The sequence below is a fragment of the Stegostoma tigrinum genome, chromosome 11 (genome assembly GCF_030684315.1).
Source record: "Stegostoma tigrinum isolate sSteTig4 chromosome 11, sSteTig4.hap1, whole genome shotgun sequence".
Classification (NCBI taxonomy): Eukaryota; Metazoa; Chordata; class Chondrichthyes; order Orectolobiformes; family Stegostomatidae; genus Stegostoma; species Stegostoma tigrinum.
In genome coordinates, this window is record NC_081364.1 from 65,012,019 (window position 1) to 65,030,046 (window position 18,028).

At 45.3% G+C, this 18,028-nt stretch overlaps 1 protein-coding gene across 7 annotated transcripts in view; it reads right to left on the bottom strand.

The window, feature by feature from the left end:
* Window positions 1-18,028, bottom strand: part of LOC125460255 (metabotropic glutamate receptor 2) — a 93,721-nt gene that overhangs the window by 39,231 nt on the left and 36,462 nt on the right. For 6 of the 7 annotated variants that reach the window (XM_059649525.1, XM_059649523.1, XM_059649522.1 and 3 more), the window contains 2 exons: window positions 6,015-6,852; window positions 367-1,430 (listed from right to left, as the gene is read on the bottom strand). In XM_059649525.1, coding sequence (XP_059505508.1) covers window positions 367-1,430; window positions 6,015-6,852 — 1,902 coding nt within the window. The remainder of the gene's footprint in view (window positions 1-366; window positions 1,431-6,014; window positions 6,853-18,028) is intronic. The other variant, XM_059649526.1, reaches the window with a different exon arrangement.

An 18,028-nucleotide genomic window follows, 5' to 3' on the forward strand; every position in this document is an offset into this window, starting at 1 on the left:
GGGGTGCGTTACTGGGGGTGGTACGGTGGCTCAGTGGTTAGCACTGCCGCCTCACAGCGCCTGGGACCCGGGTTCGATTCCAGTCTTGGGCGACTGTCTGTGTGGAGTTTGGACGTTCTCCCTGTGTCTGCGTGGGTTTCCTCTGGGTGCTCTGGAGGACAGTCCAAGGACGTGCAGGTTTGGTGGATTGGCCACGCTAAATTGTAGTGTCCAGGCATGTGTACAAGCCGTGGGAAATGTAGGGTTACAGGGATAGGGTGGGATGATCTTTGGAGGGTTGGTGGCCGAAAGGCCTGCTTCCACACTGTAGGGGGATTCCACAATTACAGAAAGAGGGGATGTTGCTTTACAAAGGATGCTCCTTACCCTGTAGTCACTGGATGTGACGTAGAAGATAGGCAGGAAGGCAAGCCAGATGATGCATGTGGTGTACATGGTGAAGCCAATGAACTTGGCTTCGTTGAAATTCTCAGGGCACTTCCTTGTTTTGAAGGCGTACACTGTGCAGAGCACGATGAGCACCACAGTGTAGGTCAGGGAGGTGAGCATGCTGGACTCCTTGGTGTTGCACTTGAGGGTGACCGTGTCCCTCTTCTCGGGCGTGGTCTCTTTCCTGGTGCCAGGCGTCTCCACCACCAGCCACACCGTGACGATGATCAGCTGGCAGGAGATCAGTGCCAGGCAGATCCCCACCTGGGAGGCCGGGCTGATGCAGCGCGGCCTCTGGGCGCCATCCTTCACGCCGTTGAAGATCCGCGCAATGCGGTTGGTCTTGGTGAGAAGGGCCGAGTAGCAGACGGCGAAGGAGGACCCCAGCCCGAGGCGGCGCAGGGTGCAGACCGCCGTTGAGGGCTTGGCGATGAAGATCAAGGTCATGCTGTACGACATGAGGACCCCAACGAGGAGGATGTAGCAGAGCTCCCTCCCCGAAGCCTTCACCACTGGTGTGTTGTTGTTCTTCACAAAGATCCCGAACACGCAGAGGGTGCAGATGAAGCCCAGGCAAGAAATGGTGATAGGCCCAATGGCCCAAGCATCCTCCCACTTGATATACTCTTCCGGAAGGTCGTAGCATGAGCTGAGATCTGCAGTGGGCCACCGTCCTGGCCCACAGTCCATGCAGGTGAACTCATCGTACAGGAACTCATAAGGATGGCAAGGGATACAGAGCCAGCAGCAAACATCTCCACGCTGCATGCTCTTGGCTTCATTCTTGGCACAGGGATCGCTGCATTGCGATGTCGGAATGGACGCCCTGGGCCAGGCGATCAAGCTGGTGTTGAGGGTGAGGCTCTCCCCCCAGTAGCCAACTCTCTGATAGCCGTACCTCCCAGCCCTCGCCTGGAAGTTGAAGATGTTGTACCGGCCGATTCCGTCCCCATGTCGATCGAACCGGATTTCGCTGTCCGTGTCATCTGAGCGAAAAGGGGCTGGGGAGAGAACAGATCAAGAGGGTTTCTGATATCTACTCACTCAGTGAAGCATCCAGACCCAGACCCGCACATACACAGCTGGGGTCCTCACCCACAAAGGTCATCACAATAAATGGTCTGGAAACGAAACTCTCCCCTCTCCCACACAACAACCAAATGAATTCTCTTCATCACCTCAACAATTTACATACTTCTCTCGTTCAGCATGACCTGAGCACTGCTTCTATGGCCTCCTTTTCGCAGCCATACTTGCCAAACCTGACCATGTGCTGTTCTCCAATGCTCTCGCACAGGCTCACTCCTCAGCAGCAAGGCCGGATGGACAGAATGCTTTGATTATTTGATAAAAATTGCAGCACTTTGCAGCAGAATGTTCACTGTAAAGTGATTAGGTATTTGTTGTAATGAGATGGTGAGTATTAATCTGTGTTCTGGTGACACCTATTTTCTGCAGGCCGACAGTGGAGTTATTGTTACAAGTGTCAGGGGTACGTGTGTATGTGTATCTGTGTGTGTGTATGTATGTGTGTGTGTGTGTGTGTGTGTGTGTGTGTGTTTGTGTGTGTGTTTGTGTGTGCGTGTATATCTGTGTGTATGTGTATTTGTGTATGTGTGTGCGTGTGTATGTCTGTGTGCCTGTGAGTGTGTTTGTGTGTACGTGCGCGTGTGTGTGTGTGTGTCTGTCTGTGTGTGTGCATGTGCATTTGTCTGTGTGCATGTGTGTATGTCTATCTCTAAACAGAAGTTTTGATGTGAATAAATATGAGGCTCCTGTTATATTCATCATCTGTCTTAATGAGCCAAAGTGCTACCAAAGTTGCCTTCTCGCTTCTGAGGCCATTGCCGTGGTCCTGCTAATTTTAGCTTCCTCAATACAGAGCTGGGACCAAAAGCAGACACTTGTGAGTGATCTGTATGGCCCATTCCAGAATGGGCAGTGAACTTACCAAGTGAGTTGCACAAGGGTCACTGCTATCATGATGTTATCAAAATCAAATTCGTAGCTTATGCACTTAATGATATAATATTTAGTTTTAGGATTTAAAGCTTAGCAGTAGAATATGTGAGAAATGCAAGCACACTTAAAAGATTGGGGCAACAACCAGAAAGGTAGGATCAGAAAGAGAATGTGGGCTTTCTGGATGGACACCCTGTATTCACACTGTGACAGTCCGGTTGAATTACTTATTTCAAGAGTTAAATCTGTGGTCTCTGAAAAGCTTTAAAAATCTCTTGGCTTCATCGGGTCAAAGAAGAAATGGTAAATGAGCAATACTTCACCTAAAAGTCAGAATGAGGATGGATCAGAACAGGCCATGTCATCTTTGGGGTGGGGATGGAGAGGGTTCCTTTAGAAGGTTCTCTGGTTTCAATTTATCTGTGTGCCTGCTGGGAGAGAGGTTGGTTGCAGTTTGGAGCTGGAAGTGCTGAAGCAATAGAGGCGATCCCAGACATTGAGCGCTTCAATTAGTGGACACCAGGCATTTAAGGATCATGAGAAGCCTTAGGAAATTTCCTCTTCATAATGTAAGAAACAACCACAGTACTAAAACGAAGTCCTGGGAGCCCATAATAGTTCAGTGCTAAAAGTGTGTTGTAGGAAGCCCACAAGCTGTAGTTGCTTGATGAAGCTGGGGAAGGTAAGAGGCTTGTAATGATGCCAGAAAAAGATAGTAAGCCTGAGGAAACAGTGCAATTTAGAACCCAAAGGAGGATGACCAAAAACCTGATAAATAAAGGAGAAAGAGAATTTGAATGCAAACTAGTGAGAAACATAAAGCTGGACTGTAAAAGCTTCTTTAGGAAAAGATTAGCTAGGACAAATGTGGAGCTATCACAAGTGGAGGCAGGAGGACTTATTCTGAAGAACAAGAAGAGAAATTAGATATTATTTTTGCATCTGTTTTCACAAAGAAGACACAGAAAATCTCAGAAATACTAGACTAAGATACTTGTGTAACTAAGGAACTGAAAAAAGAATTGATATTAGTAAAGAGATAGTACTTGAAAAATTAATTGGATTGATAAATTCCTTCAACCAAATGATGCTCGATTGTTGAAGGAGTTGACTATAGGCTGAGTGGATGTATTGCTAATTATCTTTCATAGTTCAATAGGATTTTGAAGACTTTCTGCAAACATAAAGATCGCAAGTGTAACCCAACAACTTGAGTAGATGGGCAGATGAATAGTCAATGACAGGCCTGATTGACAACTGTCATAAGGAAATGTTATAATCTAATTTACGGAATGTGATAACCAGAAAACTTAGAAAATAATGACAAAACTGAACAAACTTAACATGGATTTATGAGACGAAAATTATTTTTGACAAATCTGTTTGACTTTTTAAGGATGTTGCTTGTAACATAAATGGAGGAGAACTGGTGGATCTAGTATATTTAGATTTTCAGAGGGCTTTTGACAAGATAGTGTACAGGGGATCAGTAACTAAAACTAGAGAACGTGGAATTCAAAGTAATATACGTATTGAGAACTGGTTAACAGATAGAAAGCAGAGAGTAGAATAAACAGGTCAGTCTCAGGATAGCTGACTGTTGTGAGTGGGGTATCACAAGGAATGTGTTCGGGCCACTGCTGTTCACAATCTACATCAAATAATTTAAGTGTACGGACCTACTGTAATATTTCCAGATGTGCTGATGCCACAAAACCACTTAGAGATATGAGTCATGACAAAGATCCGGAGAGGCTTCAAGCAAACATGGACTGGCTCAGTGAATGGGACATGTCATGGCAGATCAAATACTACGCGAAGAAGGGTAAAATTGCCCACTTTGGTAGAAAGGCAGAACATTTCTTAAACGTTAAGGTCTTGAGAACTGTTGGTGTCCAAAGAGACCCGAGTGTCCTTGCTCATGAATCATTAAAAGCTGGAATGCAGATGCAACAATTAATAAAGGAAGGCAAATGGTATGCTGGCCTTCATTGCAAACAGCATCGAGTACAGAAGGTATCTTGCAACAATTGCAGAGACCCTTAGTGAGACCACAACTAAAATACTGTGTATAGTTCTGGTCTTCTTATCTAAGGAAAGATATGCTTGCTATAGAGGGAGTGCAGAGGAAGCTGACCAGACTAATTGTTCCTTGGATTTCTCAATGAGGACAGATTGAGGAGACCAGGTCTGTGTCCTTTAGATTTTCAAAGAATGCGTCAATTGCTTCGAAATGTCATAGCTGTGACAGGGTAAAGGGAGATAGGATGTTTCTCCAGCTGGTGAGTCAAAAACAAAGGAACGTAATCTCGGAATAGGGGGCAGGCCTTTAGTATTAGAATGAGGAGGAAAGTCTTTACTCAGATAGTCTTAGGTCTTTGGAATGCTCTGTCTTCAAAGGCAATGGAAGCTTAATCATTGAGCAGATTCAAAATGAAAAATCAATAGACTTCTAGAGACGAGTCACACCAACAGATAGGGAAATAACATGGGAAAGTGACATCAAGATAGATGGTCAGCCATGATCTGCTTGGAATAAGGAGTCGGCTTGATGGACTGAATGGTCTACTCCTGTTCCAATGCTCCTAAGATTCAAATTTAGCAAATTTCAGGCTGATAATTACTGCTTGTGAGCCTCTCAGGAATCCTGGGGAGCTCTATCTCTGGAGCAGCGGTTGAATTACCAAGTTGTAAGGGTCACTGAGGCATCCTGTGTCAGACAAGGACTGGAGGACATTCCAAAGCTAGATCTTCAAAATTGAAGACTTGGAATCCCTTGGAAAGAAGAAGAATTTTATTGAGATTTGATGACCCATTGTGCCACTAACATCTGAGTGGGAACTGTCATGATTGTTGACTTACCATTTAATGTAGAGTCTGTATTTAAGTTACAGTCTGCATTGAGCTCAACCACAGTTTGACTGTTTGTTAACTCACATTTGCCTCATGATGGTGCAGAATGTTAGGGACTGCATATGGTTTAGAATCATTGAAGTGCCTGGCCAAATATTTCTGTTGCGTCATTGTTGATTATATTTGTTTCATTTGAGATTTGGTTCTCCTAAGTATTGCTTTATAAGATTTTAATGACAGCTCATAACAAAGGTCCGGCTCATTCAGTACTGTCATAACTGAGATGTTAACCCTCTCTATCTGTCTCCTGATTCCTAGTGAGTCACTGAAAACCACTTCCATGTTCTGGAACTGAGGTCTAGCCTCATATTCAAGCTCTGGCCAAACAGTATCAAGAGGACAGGATAGGGATTGGCATAAACAAGCGAGACTTGAAGGCACGCAGTCAGAGCCTTTGAGCTGCACTGCACCAGTGCTGCATTGACGCATGTGCGGCCTTTCAGAAAGGCGGGGCATGACAGAGTCTGGGGCACTATTCCAAAGAAGGGGGTGGGATTGTCCAGACCAAAATCCACCCTGAGAACAACGAATGGCCTATCATTTCTCACCGGGCTGCTCATGGGACCTTACAATGGGTTGCAACGTTCTGCCACGCAACATTGGGCTTGCTCTGAGGTCGAGGCACGCATGACAATGCAAGCACCCCTTCACCATCCACCCCTCACCACCCCCTTCCACCCCCGGGAAGCACAAAGGAGGACCGTGTTTACCGTCAAAGTGAACCTTCACGATGTAATCCTTGTAAAACTTCTTGCCATTGAGGGGCCTCATGTTGTCGCAGAGATTGGTAGTGTTGGGACAGAGTGCCTGCTGCATGTTGTGGAGAGCATGGGCCATGGCATAGACAGCATTGAGTACAAACATGATCTTGGACTCAGGCTGGTACCTCTCCTTCCTGAGTGTGTTGCTGGCACAGGCCCTCTCGCGGAAGCTGCAGTTGAACCTCTGCTGCCAGAACTCCCGGAACCAAGCATTCCTGCGGTTGTTGGCCGGGTTGAGGTTGACGAAGTAGGTGGCGAACTCCGCGATGGAGCGGGCGGCCAGCTCGATGGTGATGGCCCCCCGCGCCGCCAGCTCATTACCCCGCACCACGTTCTCCAGGGCACCCCAGCCGTCGCTGGCCACCCAGGTGAAGGAGGCATTGAGCCGGTGGGCCGCGGCCAGCAGCTCACGGGCATCCTCGCTCTTGGTGAACAGCACCACCACCTGGGCGCTGGGCTTCTGCACCAGGGCCTTGATGACCCCGTCGTAGCTCTTCTGGCTCATGGAGCGGCCCACCTTCTCCGAGGTGGCGATGCAGATGTTCCTGGCACGGGCCTCCTGCTCAAACACCTCGATGCCCGTCTCGCCATAGTCGCCCTCCGATGCCACCGTGGACACGTACGTCCAGTTGAAAAAGCGCAGGATGTCCGACATGGCCTTCGCTTGGTAGAAATCGGGCGGCACAGTCCGTGCAAAATAATCGTAGCGGGACTTATCACTCAGTTTGGCACTGGTGGAGGCGTAGCTGATCTGTGGAATCTGAAACAAGCGCAGCAGGTTGGCGACCTGGCACAACAGAAAGAAGAGCGTCAGTGCACCTCACCATCAACCCAATCCCTTTGGACCAGCGATGCCAGCTGCCCTTGAGCTCCCCGAACACATAGGAACCAAGTTATTAAACTGGAGAGCGTTTGGGGGGGGGAATACTTACAGGGATGTTTCCAGGGCTGGAGGGCTTGAAGTTATAAGGAGGGGCTGGACAGTCTGGCACACTTTTCACTGAAGCGTAGGGAAGTTGAGGGGTGACCTCGTGGAGATTTATAAAACTGTGAGGAAAATGGATGAGGTGAATGGCAAAGGTCTTTTCCCTTGGGTCAGGGACTCCAAAACAATGGGGACATATTCTTAAGGTGAGAGGAGACAGATCTGAAAGGGGTCAAATAGAAAACATTTTCACACAGAGGGTGGTTCGTATGTGGAGTGACTGCCGGTGGAAGTGGTAGACACAGGTACAGTTAAAACATTTAAAATACACTTGGCCAGGTATGTGAAGAGGAAGGATTTAGAAGAACAGAGGCCAAATGCAGGCAAATGGGGCTGGTTGAGTTTGGGAAACATGGTAGGCATGGTCTGGTCGGACTGAAGGGTCTGTTTCCGTGCTGTATGATTCTATGACGCTATCTGTACCAACCAAACTCCAAAAGCTTGCTTCTCAGAGCCAAAGTCTTGCCCTTCTGGTCACTTCTGTTATAAAGGCCCAAGTCTCCAAGATTCCCCACGACCCACACCCCGCATCCATCATAACCCAAAGCTCTGACTTCTGGCCTTTTCCACAGCCCCGTCACGGTCTGGGATTTGGGGAAACCCCAGCGTGCTGAGCTCGGCTCACATAGTGCGGGCATTGCTGCCAGGCTTCACACTGAGGTGCACTTCCCACTGTCAGCCATGGTCAGCAGTAAATGGTTCAGGTCCTTGCACCACCTAATGCACAAAGATACCTCTCAGCCTGCCAGCTGGCCATTCAGCCCCAACTTGATTTACTGCAAAACACTGTGGGTGCCGGCCACGTGAGATCAAAAGAGGACGTGCTGGAGAAACTCAATGTGCCTGGCAGCATCTGTGGAGAGAGAAACAGAGTTAACATCTCGACTTTTGCGAACTGAAGAAGAGTCATATTGGACTCAACATTACATCTGTTTGTCTCTTTCCGCAGATGCTGTTAGGACTGCTGAGTTTCTCTCGCACTTCCTGTTTTTACTTAATTAAATCCTGACTGTCCAACATCACAGCTTCATTTTTCCACCATCACTCCACATCTCTCAATTTGCAAAAATTAGCAAACTCAATTGGAAAAGCTCCCGTTGTTTCTCAGCGTCTTACAACAGAGTCTTCACCCAATGATGAAGAGTATGGCCAATGAATCTAGAGCAATAGATGGGTACTTACAGCTTCATGGAAGTGACTAAGACAGTAAAGAATGTCACTGCCTCTTTTGGCCGGTGCCATTGCATTCTGGGAACAGAAACTGCGTATAAGCTGACCAGTCCAATCAGCAACTTACCATCCTTTGAAACCCGTCCTTCCAGTGCCTGAAGTTACCCATCAGACAAGCTTCTGCATTTCAGAAAATCCCTAGTGTTTTTAATTTTCCCCCAATGGATCATTGCAAACACTCAAGACTCTCATGAACAAAGTTATTTTGAAGGCAAAGGCAAAACAGAAACTATTGGACATACTCAATTCATGGATTTATAGACTCATACAGCACAGAAAAGGCCCTTCGGCCCATCAAGTCTGCACTGACATAACTACCTCTAATGGTGCGCTAATCCCAATTTCCTGCATTTGTCCCATATCCTTGAATGTTATGATATTTGAAGTACTCATCCAAATATTTTACGAAGGTTGTAAAGTTTCCAGCCTCCACTACCTTCCTAGGCAGTGTATTCCAGATTCCCACCATCAGTGCACCAATAAGTAAACTCCATTCAGGTAACAGCACTAAACGAAAGGGGGAGAAAAAGCGTTTTGCTGAATTCACATAATGCCTAACAGTAAGATGGGTGAAGTGATGACGCGAAGACAGAAATTAATCTATCCACCATCGTGGACACATGGGGTGGGACGTTTTCAGATGGTGCATTTTCCAGATCATACTCCCTGCTCTGATATGCATTTTCCTGCAAACAGCTGTTACTACTCGGGCCAGATGCTGACCTACCTGATTAAAATTGGCCTTCCCTCAATTCAGGACTTCCAGTCATACTCTGTTCTTGTCCATAATTACCTTAAATCTTATCAAATCATGCTCACTACCATCAAAATATTCCCCCACTACCACATTCACAACTTGCCTGGCTTTGTTCCCTAAAGTTACCTCCAACGGCAACCTGCCATTTGTAGGACTTTCTACACGATGAACTATAAAGCTCTCCGGGTCACATCTTCAGAATTCTGCTCCTTCAAAGCCGAGCACACTTTGTCAATCCCAGTTAATACTGGGGGAAGCTGCATTTGCCTACTATTGATGCCTTTTTTTAAACACTTCTGAGATTTGTCTGTCATTCTATCTCTTCCTGAGAATTTAGGGGCTTAAGTATGCCCCCCAGCAAATAAATTGTCCCCTGTTTTGTTTTTAGTTTCTTCTCATACAGCCCCAATTGAGGAACTTTCTAAGATATAACCCCTCCTTATTGCAATAATTGACTCTTTGGTCAATATTGTGATACATTCCTCTTAATCATCCATCCCTCTCACACCTGAAGATTCCCTAACCTGGATTATTGAGCTGCCAGTCCTATCCCTCAGTAAAAAATGCCATTGTGATTACACATCCTAAATCTATCTGCCTTTCTTGCAAAACTCATTACATTAAGTCAGGCTTAATCAAAGCCTCTGAATCTCTACAGTGCGGAAGCAGTCCATTAGCCCACTGAATCTATGCCAACTTTCGAAACAGCACCCCACCCCATCCCTGTAACACTGCATTTCCCATGGCCAATCCACGGAGCCTACGGGTCTTTGAATCGTGGGAGGAAACTGAAACAGCCAGGAGAAACTCACGCAGACACAGGGAGAATCTGTAAGTCTGAGGGTGGAATCGAACCTAAGTCCCTGGCACTGTGAGGCAGCAACGCTAACCACTGAGACACCATGCCACCTTGAAAGGCCACTGGATGACTATTTAAATAGAAACAATATGCAAGGGTACTGCGGTAAAGCCAGGAGGTTGGCCCTCAGTCATCTTGCTCATTTGAAGACCTAGTACATACAAGATGGACTGAATGGCCTCTTTCTCTGCTGTAACAATTCTCTGACACTTTTGATCATCAGCAAAGTGGGACAATGCAATGAAGTGCACAAAGACACTCGATTTGGGCTCTCCCACGGTCTCAGCTCCTGACCTCATTACCTTCATCCAACCATAGGCAACCACAGCTGGAATTCCAGTGATGAGGTGAGAGTTACTCAATTCCCACAGTAATGTGATTAACTCTTAACTGCCCCCTGGACAATCAGGGATAAGCAATAAATGCTGGCCTAGACGGTGACGCCCACAACTGAATCAGTATAAATCATTGAGCCCTGGCAAAACTGGAGCCAATGAGAATCAGGAGTGAAGCCAAAGTAGGAATATTTGCTGATGATTGTACAATGTTCTGTGCCATTCCCAACTCCTCAGGTACTGAAACAAGCTATGTTCAAGCGCAGCAAGATCTGGACAAGATTTAGGCTTGAATTGATGGGAGATAAGTAACATTTATGCCACAGAAGTGCTAGGCAATGACCATCTCCAATAAGAGACAATCTAACCACTGTCCCTTGACATTCAATGGCGTTACCATCACTGAATCCCCCACTATCAACATCCTGTGGGTTATCACTGACCAGAAACTCAACTGGACTCACCACATTAACACAGTGGCTACAAGAGCGGGTCAGTGGCTAGGAATACAGCAGCAAGTAACTCATCTCCTAATTCCCCACCATCTACAAGTGTGATGGAATACTCCCCACTTGCTTGGATGGGGGCACCTCCAACAACACTCACGACGCTTGACGCCATTCAGGAAAAAGCAACCCCCTTTGGTCAGTGCCCCATCCACCACCTTAAATGTTCACTCCCTTCACCACCGATGCTCAGTACAACAGCATGTACCACCACCACCCTGAACTGCAGTAACTTCTTCCAAACCCATGACCACTTCCACCTAGAAAGACAAGGGCAGCAGATACATGGGGACACCAGCCCCTGCTAGTTCCCCTCCAAGCCATGCACCATCCTGACTTGGAAATAGATCACCATTCCTTCACTGTCGCTAGGTCAAAATCCTAAAAGTCTCTCCGTGCGGGCACTGTGTGTGCCCATATACCCGAAGCACTGCAGCTGCTTGATACCACCTCCAGGGTAATTAAGGATGGGCAATAATCATTGACTTAGCCAGTAATGCTCCAATCCCATGAACAAACATAATTATAAATAAAAATAAACATGCATGACCTCATTGCCATTTCGGAGAGTTCGTTGCAAGGTGACCGAGGTTGGAACCTAATTATTTAAGGGTCTCTGACAATCTGGAAGGCAGAAAGGTGGGAAAAGGTAGTGGGGGAGCCACATTAGTTAAGGACAGTGTTAGCACAATGGTGAGTAATGATCTTGCTTTTAGGAGATCAACATCCAGAATGAGTTTAATCAAGATAAGTAACAGCAAAAGAGGAGGTCGCTTGTGTGTCACTAGTTTATAAGACCCTTAGGACAGAGTATTAAGAAAAAAAATAACATAACCTTGTAAAAAAAACTGCAATAATTTTATTCTTCCTATAGAGTGAATGAATCAGGTTGGCAAAGAACGTAGAACAGTGCAGCTCAGGAACAGACCCTTTGGTCCACTAAACCTGTGCCGATCATGACACTATTCTAAACTAATGCCATTTGCCTGTATGTGGTCTGTACTCTGTTATTCCCTGCCTGTTTGTGCATCTATCTTAACACATCTTAAACATTGTTATCAAATCTGCTTGCACCACCTCCTCTGGCAGTGCATTCCAGGGAGCTGCCACCCACTGTATATAAAGGTTTCCTCATAAATCTCCTTTAAAAACTTCCCCTTAAACCTATGCCCCCTGGTATTTGACATTGTCAACCTGGGCAAAAAAAAACTTTGAGTATTCATGCTATCCATACTTCCCATAATTTTATATACTTCTATCAGCTTATGACACTCTACCAAAATGATCCAAGTTTATCAGCCTCTCCTTACAGCTAATACACAGCAATCCAGGCAACATCTGGTAAATCTCTCCACCCTCTCCAAAGCCTCCACTTCCTTCCTGTAGTGTGATGATCAGAACTGCACACAATACTCCAAGGTGTAATTTAACAAATGTTTTATACTGCTGCCAACTTTTATCCTCAATGCCCTGACCAAGGTAGATGAGTACGCTGTACACTTGTTTGACACCTTATCCACTCGTGTTGTCACTTTCTGGGAGCTATGAACTTAAACCCCCAGATCTTTCTGTATATCAATGGTCCTTAAGGGTCCTGCCATTTACTCTACACTTTCCTCTTGCATTTGACCTCCCAAAATGCATCGTCTCATACTTGTCCAGATTGAACTCTATCTGTCATTTCTCTGCCCGACTGGTCTAGATCCTTCTTATGATCAACATCCCCCAGAATGTACACATACCCCTCCCTAATTTTACTATATCTGTTTAGTTCTCATTGGTGAATACCAATGCAAAGTATTCATTAAGGACCTGATCCAATTCCTTTGGCTCCATGCAGAAATTCCCCCTTTTGTCCTTGAGTGGACATACTCTTTCCCTAGTTACCCTCTTGCTCCTAACATACATATAAAATCCTTGAGGTTCTCTTTAATCCCACTTGCAAAGGACATCCATGGCCCCTTGAAGCCCTCCCTTAACTCTAGGTTAAAGTTCTTTCCTGTTTTCTTTATATTCCTTCAGGGCCTTGTCTGATTTCAGCTTCTTAAACTTTTCATGTGCTTCTTTCTAGCTTTCACTATCTCTTGTCATCCAGGGTTCCCAAATCTTGTAATCCTTACCTTTCATCCTCACATGAACATGCTAGTCCTGAAATCTAATCAACGTGTCAGGTGTGAATTTACCCTCATACAGCCACCTCCAATCTAACTTCACCAGTTTCTGCCTAGTCCTATTGTAATTAGACTTCCCACAATATAGCATTTTCACCCAAAGATCTATCTTATCTTTGTCCATAACTATCTTAAAACATAGAGAATTATGATCACTGTTCCCAGAATGCTCCCCCAACTGAAACTTTAACCACCTGGCCAGGATCATTCCCCAGTGAAAGGTCTAGTAAAGCCTGTTCCCCAGTCAGACCATCTACAGATTGTTTTAAGAAATTGCCCTGGATGCACCTACAAATTCTCCTGGCCCTAAGTGAGTCCCAGTCAATATTGACAACCGCATTGTTTTTATATCTTTCCATGATCTGCTTACACACCTAAAACAAAGAATAGCACAGAACAGGACCTTTGGCACTTCAAGCCTGCGCCGACACATTTTGCCCTTCCATTACTAAAGCTGCCTTCGCTTACAGGATCTGCATCTCTCTATTCCCTCCCTATTCATGTATTCATCCAGGTGCTTCTTGAATGCTGCTACTGTGTTTGCTTCCACCGCATCCTCTCGCAGCACTTTCCAGGCACTCGCCACCCTTTGTATGGAAAACATGCCTTGCACATCCCTTCTAAACTTCTCCCACTGCAGCTTGAATCTATGTTCCCTACTAACTGACCCCTCCACTTTTCATTCCATCCATGCCATTCTCAATCTTATAAACTTCTATTAAGTCGCCCCCTCAAGCATACCCAGTCTGCCCAGCCCTTCTTCATCACTACAATTCCCTGTACCAGGCAACATCCTGGTAAACCTTTTCTGTACCCTCTCCAAAGCATCCACACCCTTCTGGGAGTGTGGTGACCAGAACTGCTTGTCTATCTCTGACAGCCTTAAAGATGAGTTCATGCAGGGTTAGGGAGATCAAACTTTCTAACATCAGTACTTTGTCGTGCCAAACAGGAAACAAGCTATTTAAACTCTGGTCACTGGCGATGAGACATCATTAATTAACAACATCAGACTAAAGGAGCCTTTAGGCAGCAGTGGTAATAACATGACAGAGCTTCACATTCAGTTGGAAAAGGAGCAGTGTGGGTCTAAGACTGGTACCTTCAATTTAAAGTAACTGCAAGGATTTGAGGACAGTGCTAGCAAAAGCAAACTGGAAACATAGGCAGTTCCTGGGGTGTGAATGGGCTTTGTTCTGGAGTCCAATCATAGAATCCCTACAGAGTGTGGAAGCAGGCCATTCAGTCCACAGACCCTCCAAAGAGCATCTCGCGTCCCCTGTCCCTGTAACTCTACATTTGCTGTGGCTAATGCACCTAACCTACACACTGATAGGTAATTTCCCATGGCCAATTCACCTAACTGCACATCATTGAACTGTGGGAGGAAACCACAGCACCCAGAGGAAGCCCACGCAGACACAGGAAGAATATGCAAACTTTACCTAGACAGTCACCTGAGGCTGGGATCAAACCCAAGCTCCTAGCCCTGAGGCAGCAGTGCTAACCACTAAGCCACCGCACTGCCCAGGCAATTTTTATGCAAGTCAAAATGCAATGTACGACAATGTAAAGGAGCTGCTCTGCAGTCCAGGAAATGCTCAAGTATTGGGTCTTTAAAATCATACATGTGTATGGGAGTGCATTTGTAAGTATGAACCTTTGTAAGGTGGATGTTTGTAAATCAGGGGCCCCTTATGTGTAAAAAATAGGACAAGAAAGAAGCAGGGGCAGCTACTTAATAACTCATCTTTTATATACTTCATCATTCTCAGTAAAGATATATTCCATTGAAAAAGGAAGGCTCTATGAGAGAATCAATCAACTGTGACCAAGGACAGTATCCCATTGAAAGGTAAGGCATAGGTTATTGTGAAGGTCAGCGATAGTTCTGAAGATTGAATTGGGCTTAGAAGCCAGAAATGAAGGCCTAATATAAAAGGGAGGAAATAGAGTATGAGAGAAAGCTATTTAGAAATATAAAAAATATGGTAAAAGCTTCTTCAAATGTTTAAAAGTGCAAAAAATAACTAAGGTGAGTTTTGTCCCTTAGAAGGTGAGACTAACATTACACTGGTAGGAAAAATGATTGAAAAATTATTTTGCAGCTGTTTGCACTGTAGAATTGGACAGATAAAAGAAGTTACTAACAGTGGTAGAAAAACCAAAAGAACAAAGGAAGAAGAAAGTTGGAACAATCACATTTGTTCAGGAAAAGGTGCTGGGAAATATTTTTTGAAATTCATTCACAGGATGAGGGCATCACTGGCTAGATAGTATTTATTGCCCATCCCTAATTGCCTGAAGGGTGATTAAGAGTCAGCTGTGGGTCTGGGGAAATGGATGTAGTCTGGACCAGGTAAAGATAGCAGTTTCCCTCCCTAAAGGGCATTAGTGAACTAGATGGGTTTTTCCAACAATTGACAATGGATTCGTCATTGTACATAACAATCAAGAGAGGAGGGGAATAAAGGAGCAATCTATAAGCCAGCTGGCCTAACATTGTCATAGGGATCTGATTGAATCCATTTTGAAGGAAAGAGACATCCAGAGATTTGAAAATATTGATTCAGTGAGGCATGGTTTGTGAAATGAACATTGTGTTGAACTAATTCATTTTCATTCTTTGAAGAAGTAGCCAGCAAAGTGGGCAAAGCAGACTCTGGTGTGATAGTGTATTTGAATTTCCAAAAGGCATTTAATAAGGTGCTATATAAAGGGTTCCTACACAAAATAAGAGCTTATGGTGTAGGGGGGAGGGGTGAGAGATTAGTTGGTTAACAGGTACAGGGAAGGGGATAAATAGGTCATTTCAGGGTTAGCGAGCTGTTACTATTAGAATGCCACAGGGACCAGTACTTGGGCCTCAATTATTCACAGTTAATATCAATGACATAGATGAACGACCAACTGTCTAGTCACTAAATTTGTTGATGACACAAAGATAGTAAGAACTTAAATTTTCAAGGTGACTTAAAGAGTCTACAAAGGGTTATGGATAGATTAAAGGGTGGGCAAAATAATTGACAGATGGGATATAGTATAGTCAGAAAAATGTAAATTTCTATTTTGACAGGAAGAAGAGAAGTGCAATATATTATCTGAATGGTACAAGTCTATAGAACTCCATAGTACAGAGGGATCTGGGTGTCCTGGTACATGAATCATAAAACAATGGTATGTAAATGCATCAACAGATAAGGAAGGCTAATAAGATTTTGTTGCTTGTTTTAGGGGAATAGAGTATTGAAGTTGGGCAGTATGCCTGCAACTGTTTAGACCTGGAGTTCTGTGAATAGGTTTGTTGTCCTTACCATAAGGAAGGGTATCATTGCATTGGAAGCAATTCAGAGAATGTGACTGATCCCAGAATAAACAGAATATCTTTTGTTGAAAGGTTGAGCTGGTTCAGTCCAGAAATATGACCTTTTCAAGATAAAGATCCTGAGCAGACTTGACAGGGTAGATGATGAGAAGACATTTCTCTTGCTCGGGGCGTATGGAATCTAGGAAACAGTCTCTCATTGAAGGTGGAGATGAGGAGAAGGATTTTCACTCAGAGGTTGATACTGGAATTCTGATCCACAGTTGTGGGTGGTTTGGTCATGGGGATTAGTCAAGGTGAGTTAGATAGATCTTTGATCAGTAAGGGAGAGCCAGGGCAGCTCTGAGGGGATATTTGGGGCCGTGAGAATGTGAGGGAGCATAACGTTGTTCAGGATGAAAGTGAAAAGAGTGACCAGCTGCATTCCCCACCTCCAGGCCTCAAACACTAACCCCTGCCCCCAACTACTGTACTCTCAGGGACCCCCTTCCACCAACTGGGATAGCAACAGAGCTGAGGTTACCCTCACTACAATGAAGAAAAAGGGAAGGTGGTTTTGAGGGAGGGGATGAGTTGGGGTAAATTTTATTTCTACTTACAGCTCACAGACTGTTCATAGGCAACTTGTTCCCATGCTGTGCTCACACCCCTGGATTTCATGAAAACTTAGCTCTGACTGTTATTTTTTTGTTTCCTAGACACTCCACAGCTCAGTTTAAAATTAAAATTCTTGGCAAACTTTTCCACCTCAATGCAAAGCTGAAACCTGATTTAACGAGATGTCCTTCCACGACAAGCCCCTTATTCACTCCCCATTCCTCCTTTTGCATTTTTGTAGCGCCCTTGCACGGCTCCAGGATGTCCCCAGTGTCTTTACAGTTTTCAGAAGTGTGGTCAAAACGGTGCAAACTTGGGAACAGTTCATGCCGCAATGACCAGGCTGCCAGAAGGGGGCAGCATCTGCCAAGCTTGGGGATGGTGTCCCTGCTGCACCCAATCTGTCAAGTTGCTTTCGACCCCTTTAAACGCTCCTTATTTACAATCAGCGAGGAAAACAAAAATGATTCAGAACTGCAACAGGAGTTCTGAGGGAATAATGCGTACTTTAATGCCCCTCAGCAATTCTGTCTCAGCAGAAGGTTCTCATGCATGGACCACCTTTTGACAATCCAATCCCCGAAGAACTTTGCAACCAATGAGGCACATTTCAATTGTAATCGCTGTACGGAAAACAGCAGCTAATTCATGCATAGGAAGCTCCCACAAACCGAGACATGATAATAACCCATTGCCGCAATGTTGATTGAGAGATTAAAATATGCCCAAGGCACTGGGGCTAACTCCCGTGTTTATCTTTGATATGGCGTCACAGGCTCTTTTACATCAGAGGCAGATATGGGCCACTGTTTCACTTCTTCCACAAAAGACAGCCCCACACCGCCCGCCCACAACAGTGCAGCACTCCCTCAAACCCTGAACTGAGCCATGATTTTGTTTGCATGAAGCCCTAGAGAGGGGATGGAACACTGATCCCTGTGACTCAGACATGGTTGCTGCTGCAGGCACTACCGTGACTCGGTGTCCAGTGCCCTAAACAGCGCTCCGAATGCTTGTCGGACTGTAACCTGGCATCGTGTGACTTTTGACCCTGCCCACCCTCGTCCGACGCTGGCACCTCCACATCTAGGCAGGACAAACGCACAGCATAGATAATAAAATGTGAGGCTGGATGAACACAGCAGGCCCAGCAGCATCTCAGGAGCGCAAAAGCTGACGTTTCAGGCCTAGACCCTTC